Below are 8253 nucleotides of genomic sequence, written 5' to 3' on the forward strand. Positions count from 1 at the left end.
GCAGACCTATGATGCTGTTTGCTCCAAAATGGATGATGCAATCATATCTGTCAAAATATTGTGCTCAATAGAAAAGAATGTGAGTGTACTGGTGTATACTGACGTATTATTGTTGTGTATGTGAAATCCACAAATTGAATCGATCATTATGGCTTGGCACAATCTCACCCCCGTGAAGCTTGAAAAGTACAAAGTTTCGAAAAATATTATTTTCGTAATCAAAACTTATCCAACGCATAATAACCTTTCAATACATTGTAAATGATTAGTTTATATATCTTCAAAATAGCAAGTTGATGCGATTTCTTGTTTGGGTTGGTTTATGCGAGATATTTTTTACAAGCGTTATTTCCGAATATTTTTGATCGCGAACTTTGAAACCCTATTTAGGCTAAATAGTTTGCTAATATTATCTGTGTTCCATTCTGAGTTATGGATAAATATGTTATGTTCATCATCATTTTGAATTTAGGTCACCAGTTTCTATAGTTATAATAAATTTTCACAAATAAACATTTTTGGTTTTTGGCACAATCTCACCCCGGATGGCGGTACCTATTATTTAAAGAACCGAGTAGTGAGTAACAATTGGGTGGTGCGCAAAAAATTGGCAAATTACTTCAAAAATGTATTCGTTCCAATCCACAAAAACATAAAAACATATTTGTCCATATTTTTAACGTTTAGAAGGTTAAACTAGAACAATTAATCCTAGTCAACATAAGATCTGAAATCTATCCAATTATCTATCATGTCGATCAGAACTAAACTTTGTTCAGCAGTTACCTACCTACCTATTGATTATGCAAAAAAAGAGCAATCATAAATTGATTCCATTGAACCTCTAAGCTCAAAATCCTAATTGAAAATAAATGGTTTTGTTTCGATCACGACTTTACCGCTGAATTTTAGTTCAATGAAGCTAAACTGCAATAGATCACCGCCAAACGAAAATATAAGGTAAATCCAAAATTTTAGTGCCTTGAAAAAGGTTTGTCTCTTGCTTTCATCAAAATCACTCTATGAAAACATCAATCTCTTCCATCGTAATAATTTCGATCGTTCTAAATTGCATTACTTTTTATTAGAATTTCCCGTTGAGTTAATTTTGCTCTACATTACTTATCACTAGGTTCAGAAAAATTGCGCATGTCTCATGCTGCAGCAACATAGTCATTGTTTCCGGCGCCTGAAACCGACGCTTGAAACACACAGCTTAGTCTAATAATTAGTACACCGCTGAGGGGGCCAATCGGTTTCGGAACCATTCTTGTGATTATTTGCTATTTTGTTTTGCACTGTTTACCTTTGTTGTGATCACCGTAACTATATCAGCAGCGGTGCATACCCGCCGACAGTTGAACCGCAGCCGACTGCAATTTTTCATGCTACTCGCAGTTCATGTTACAAATTTATGCTGATGAGCTTTAGCTAAGACAGAATTCTCATGAATCTCGCCGTCAGTTTTTTGTTTCCGTTGGCGGGTATCGTCTCAACCGTGGGTCAGTTCACGATCCCACGCTGGCTAAAGAACAGTATATAAACTCGAGGGACCTCCGAGAACAGTATCAGTCCGGTAGTGATCTTTTATTGATAAAGTTGGTAGTTTTAGCTTTTCTAGAAAAATGTTAAAGGTAATAAATAGTGCAGTGAAAAGCATAAGTGATAAGTTATTTTTCAGCAGTTGAAACTAAAACGAGATACTTACTTTCATTACTAGATTGTATTCCTTATCGCTGCCGTAATTGGTACGGCCACTGCATACATTGTTGGAAATGGCTATAACATCGCAACAAAACATGCCAAACAATATTACAGCAGTGGCGAAAATTTTGGAAATTCAGGTTACGGAGCAACTGGCTATGGCGGTAATGGAAACCTAGGCTATGGCGCCAGTGGAAATTCAGGTTATTCCGGAAACGGACACGGGAAATTCAAAAAACTGGAAAAATACGACAACTATGAAGATAATGATTACAAAGATTATTACGTCTACCCAAAGTACAAGTTCAATTACGGAGTTCAGGATGCGCACACTGGTGATCACAAAACGCAATGGGAAATTCGCGATGGGGATGTTGTGAAGGGAGGATACACTGTTTACGAGCCCGACGGCACTAAGCGAGTGGTTGAATATACCTCCGACAAACACAACGGATTTAATGCTGTTGTGAAGAAAATTGGACACGCTCACCATCCGCAGCTGTACGGAACGACCGATGGTGTCTCTGGCGGTGGCTACGACGAACATCACGAAGACGAAAGCTACAGCTATAATGACGTTCAATGAAGCTTTAAGCTAGCGACGGAGACTGAATGAACTGCGAAGTTTATGTTTTACCTGAGATTATAGTACGTCGGTGCGAACGAAGTTGCATGAAAATAGTGTACAGTTTAAGCCTAAATTTATACATATCTAAGATTGCTCGAAATACAGCGTACCTTCGGATCTTGAACAGCTGCTCGAATTACTTCTACTGCAGAGCATAATTTTCTCATAACTTAAAAGCAAACAAATTCAGACCTAAGTACAACGTGAATAAACAGTATAATAGTAATAACAAAATGTATGCAAGGGTAATCGGCACAAATATTAATTACGAAATGTTATAATGTTGTATCGAATTTCTAACGATTTCTTCCATACTAAGTGAATTGCTGGTTTTTCTCGACAAAAAACGCTTTTAGATTGCTTCTATTCTATTCAGAAATATGTATGTTCAAAAAAATATAACGTTATCGTAACTACTTCAGTGCTATTTGTACGCTAAACACTGTCTAGACACAATGCATCAAACGTTGAAAATTGTCAATATACTGTGCTACTAGCCATTAAACTGCTATCGTGTTATTGTCCGTATTGGAGTAAAAAACCATTATCCCGCATCAAGCTGGTCAAATTTAACTACTGACTGCAGTTCCTTTTGGTTTGGGTGGTAAAATAATGGACGACACATTTCAATATTATTCAACTGGTTCCGATTTAAGCTTCGTGTATTTTTTATTTGTGCCAAATCATTTTAACCGTAAAACATTTGCGTTTTTATGTTGCAAGCTGATGTTCGTAGTGGATTGCTTTCCAATCAGCATCTATGCCGCACTTATAGCGAATTCATAAATTAACCTGGCTCAGGTCGATTAGCACTCAGTTTTAATCGAAGTGCTGTCAAAGCGTTCATAAATTAACCGAGATTGCATTTCGGTTTAACTGACAGCATTCAGTTTGAAGCGCAGGTTAAAACTGTCTAGCATTACGGTTTACGGGTCGATCTGTCAAACTGCCCGTATCGTTCATAAATTTCGGGTTCGAGTTAGCACGAACTCAGGTTAATTTATGAATTCGCTATTAGCTAAGATTGGGCTGGTAGTTCAGGAGATGACAATGTAAATCGATGAAAAGTAGGTTATTTTAGCATGTTGAATTGAGTCACTCATGTTTCAAAAAAACTTGAGTCAAAATTGGTCAACTTCCAGATATTTCAAACTTCAGCTTAATTCGCGTTGACGAACGTAAGCTGCTGCCACCTCCAAAAGTTTACTGTAGGAGTGAAGCGGAATAGGGATTCCTTAAAGAGCGCAAGAGATCGAAACATTTTGGCAGATTTTCACCCACACGTACATACGGGCATTTCTATGAGTGTGCAAGAGATCGTTTAATGCCGTCAACGCGAATAACGCCCTCTTTACCATAGAAAAACGTTGCATGCCCAAGTAACATTTTTGTTGTATAATAGCTTATCAAGCACTTGTTCTACGGGAATTAGCTGTACAATAGTTTAGTAAGCTATTATGCAACAAAAATGTTACTTGGGTGTGATTAATACTTATCCAGTAGCAGCTAATAAAGTCATCACTGACCCCTAGTGCAGAATCTTGTTGGAAGTAGTATGGTGCATTTTTGTAGTGTTTTTTAACGATGGGAAGCAAATGGTTCTTAAGAATATTATCGATTTAATATTTAGGCTGTGAACCAGTTCGCGAAATTTTTAACATTTTAGTCAAAATTTGACAGTTCTATAGTTATTTCACCTTCTGGCGAAAATAACCCTGCTCTGAAGCATGGTTATTTTTGACTGTTCGAATGTTATTTTGAGAGCCAATGAGATATGCACAGGTGAGGAAGAGAGCTTCGGCGTGTTTCACTGATTTTTCCTTGGATTTTTTTTACCAATGTTTGGATGCTGATCGTATAACAAATTTATTTATACAACGCGGGTTAAAAATTTCGTTATTGAGTACACGATAAGCTTATATTTTTTTATGCGTGCTTATGTGTATGAGGGTTTTACCCTTGCTTCGATGCATGTCCTACTATACCAAACCTGTTTCGCCTCGTTATAGTTAGAACTGGTGAGTTCTCATGAGGTTCAAAACCATTACCTCAATAGGTGCTCATACCAGTATACTAACCATAAGAAGCGTCTTCGGGATAATGTAGAGCTCAGCATGGAGGAAGGGTGGTGAGGGGCCTGAGAATAAACCCATGCTAAAGTCACTTTGACATCGAATGGCCTGATTCTACTAAGATTCGAACCCACGACCATTCGCTTGTCAAAGCAGACTCGGTAACCTTGCGGCTACAGAGACCCCCGCCTTAGTATTAATTTTAAAACCAAGTTCAATGAATAGCAATGAAACCTTCAAATTTTTGGAGAAACATCCCCATACCATTACTCTGGGCCCTAGAAACATTCTGGAACCCTTGAACCGCCAGCTTTTCTTGAGGAATATCGGCTGTGAACCAAAGCCTGTGCTGAATATATCCGATCATTTTGTTGGTTGTGGTGATCCTGTAGCAGAAACATTTTTTCGTCCAAAAAAAGAATTTCACAACCGCCGTGCCGCTTGAGCGGCTGCCGATATCTTTTGACTCTTAAAATCTTCTGCTTTTCAGTGAAATCGTGCACCCGTTGTTTTTTGTATGGAATCAATCGAAGTTCATCTTTCTAAATATTCTTCATGAATGACTACGAAATTCCCAGTTGCTTGACCGTCTTACGTCTAGACTGATCTGGTTTCCGTCAAATTTGCTCTCTTACTTGTGATGGCTTCCGGTGTCCTTACACGTTTGCGGTCAGGTTCTAGACTGATCTGGTTACCGTCAAATTTGCTCTCTTACTCGTGATGGCTTCCGGTGTCCTTACACGTTTGCGGCCAGGTTTGTGGATTAATTTCCAAGGATCGGGTTCCTTGTATTGCTTGATGGCACAAAAGATGAATCTTTCGTTCATTCCTAGTGTCTTCAGGCTCTTTAAAATATATATTTTATTTTACTTAGAGCTAGATGCTTCGACCCTCGAAAGCGGATGGAATATGATACGCTCGGCCGTCAACGAGGCCGCAACTGCGGTGCTAGGAGTGAAAACCTCGAGGGCACGAAATGATTGGTTCGACGGGGAATGCCAACACGCGATAGAGAGGAAAAAAGAGCTTGGAAAAACTATCTAAGGATATCCACGAGAGAGAATTTGGCCAAGTATCGGCGAACGCGTAATGAGTTGGCCTCGGTCCTGAAGAGGAAAAAGCGCCAGAAGGAGGACAGAGATCGTGAGGAGAACAACTATTCCGGGCTAATGACACGCGCAAGTTTTACGAGAAGGTGAACCAAACTCCTAGGGGCTGACAAGTATAGGGACAAGGGAGGGGATCAAATCACAAACGAGCGCGAGGTGGTCGACTCGACAGGTGGAAGCAGTATTTCGATGACCACCTCAACGGCGATATAGAAGCAAAAGACGCAGCGGAAGTTAATCTCGAAGTGCCCACATACGACAACAACATGCCGGCTTCCGATCGCGAAGAGATTCGACGAGAAATTCGTCAGTTGAAGAATAGTAGAGCCACCGGAAAGTACCGACCGCGACAGAACTCTGCAAAAATGGCCAAGAATCGCTAGCACGGCACTTCTGTGGATAATTTCTAGGATTGGTGAGAAGGAGAAACTAGTGGAGGAGTGGATGGAAGGTCTGTCCCATTTACAAAAAGGGCGACCGCGGTATCACGTTGGTCAACACTGCCTACAAGGTGGTCTATTGTCACGTCGTCTAGAGCAATATCAGGCGGGCTTTATGAGGGCCCGTGCTACTACGGATAAAATTTTTACTATCCGACAAATCCTCCAGAAATGTCGAGAGTACAACGTACCCAGGCATCATATATTTTCGTGGATTTCGGAGCAGCATACGATACAGTTGAACGCGAACAGCTATGGCAGATAATGCACGACTACGGTTTGCCGGACAAACTGACGCAGCTAATCAAAGCTACCCTGGAGCGAGTGATATGTTACGTGCGCGTTTCGGGGACACTCTCGAGTCCTTTCGAATCGTGCAGAAGGTTGTGGCTAGGAGGTGGACTGTCCTGTATGTTATTCAATATCGCTATTGAAGGTCTGATCCGGCGAGCGGACATCGAAACAAGAGGTACCATCTTCAGCAAGAGTAGCCAACTCCTAGCCTTTACAGACAACCTCGACATCATTACTAGAAACCTTGGGATGACGGAAGCAATTTACGCCAGTCTAAAAACGGAGCTAGGGTTTACAAATCAATGCGTCGAAAACCAAATATATGGTAGAAAGAGGCTCCGGAGAAAGCAACGTTTGCCTCCCACGGACAGTGAATATTGACAGCGATGAATTGGAAGTGGTTGATGAATTCGTATATTTGGTATCTCTGGTAACCGCCGACAATAAAACGAGTAAGGAGATCCAACCGCCGAAGCCGACTTGGGTGTGTCGAGACGCGCAATGAATTGTCGACGAGTAGGTAGCCCAGGACCGTGTATAATGGTAAGGAATTCTTGATATGGCAAGAGCAACCCCGGCTCTCGACTGATAAAGTAAGTAAGTATTTAGCAATATAATTCTACAATCTCTTTGTAATTATACAGGCTGATCCGAGACGGTAGCAAAATTAAGTGATAAAACAAGCTGCCTGATTTGAATAGCTCCACAAATAGACGGAAAGCAGTTTTTAAAAACGATCAGTGTTCAGTATTAGACACAATGTTCATGTCCGTGTTCGTATAAATCCATGTCAATCATAATAATACCCAACTAACTCACAGGCAGCTTTGTGATAGTAACCAATGAGGTTCTGCCGAGGTGCGATTACTGCTAGTTGAAAACTAACTCACATGTATTTTTTAGAGAAAGTTTTTTTTCTATTTTATTTATTTGGATACAAGCGATGAAAAAATTCAGTTTTTGACATACCCCCGGATAACTTGGGATATCTCCGGTGTCCACTGACTTCTACCAATCTTGTAATATTTTAGAAAAACTAGAAATGCAATTGGTTTCATTTTAAAATGTCCTATTATGTAGAAGTTATGGCCGTTTGAATTTCGTCAAAATTTTACCGGTCCCGGTCATTTTGTCTAATCCCTGTATGTTTCACTACGTGATTTTACTGATTCGTTTTTCGAAAATGTCACACATATCGTTGAAGGTTTGAAAACATGAGTTTAATGCGTTGTTCTGATCAAAGTGAGTCTGTTGGAAAGATATAGCCAGTAACTGAGTATCGCGAAACAGAGGTGCGGAGGTACATTTATTGGTACCTGTTCTAATAATGCTAAGCAGCTAATGTTTACCTGCAATAGGTCCAACACGAACATTCTTTGTTGATTGGTACGCCTATTCGACAGTAGATCAAGTTTGGTCAGCTGACACCGAGCTTGATAATGAGGAAGGTTGATTGGATCGTTCCAGGCAGATTGCGCAGAGCAAAGCGTAAAAACTCTTTATGTGCTTGCTCGATTACAAGAGTTTGCGTCACCTGATGCAAGCACCAAACAGTAAAAGCGTACTCCGAGATACTACGCACCAACGAGGAGTACATCGCTTTAAGTGCGTAAATGTCGATAAAGCTGGAAGCATGACGACGAATGAATCCTAGTGTGGTGAATGCCTTCGCGGTGATAATCCCAAGATGGTCGTTGAATCTGATTATCAGGGTGACAATGTCTAACCTTAATGAGTATTGATGGTGTAGCAAATTATTGCTTCGAGCAAAGGTTACAGTTTTACATTTTTTGTAGTTGCTGTGCATACCGTTGTTGTCACACCAAATTAGTAGATTGTTTAAATCCTCTTGCAGTGCCAGACAGTACGAAACTGACTGTATTGCTCGAATATTTTTTTAAATCATCGGCGGACGAAAGGACAAGAGATGCCATAGATACACCCAGGTCGTTGAACTGCAATGGTCCGAGTACGCTTCCTTGAGGTACGCCGGAAGGAGTAAGAAA

At 40.3% G+C, this 8253-nt stretch overlaps 1 protein-coding gene and 1 non-coding gene across 2 annotated transcripts; both read left to right on the forward strand.

The window, feature by feature from the left end:
* The first annotated feature begins 1625 nt into the window (after positions 1-1625).
* LOC128736140 (adult-specific cuticular protein ACP-20-like) lies at positions 1626-2290 on the forward strand. Its single transcript, XM_053830619.1, has 2 exons — positions 1626-1634; positions 1721-2290. The coding sequence occupies exons 1-2, from the start codon at positions 1626-1628 to the stop codon at positions 2288-2290; spliced, it is 579 nt and encodes a 192-aa protein (XP_053686594.1).
* A 4780-nt stretch (positions 2291-7070) lies between these two features.
* LOC128739011 (U4 spliceosomal RNA) lies at positions 7071-7224 on the forward strand. The gene has a single exon (XR_008412156.1). It is a non-coding gene; the product is annotated as a U4 spliceosomal RNA (small nuclear RNA).
* Positions 7225-8253: the final 1029 nt, after the last annotated feature.

Source organism: Sabethes cyaneus, chromosome 2 (assembly GCF_943734655.1).
Source record: "Sabethes cyaneus chromosome 2, idSabCyanKW18_F2, whole genome shotgun sequence".
Taxonomy (NCBI): domain Eukaryota; kingdom Metazoa; phylum Arthropoda; class Insecta; order Diptera; family Culicidae; genus Sabethes; species Sabethes cyaneus.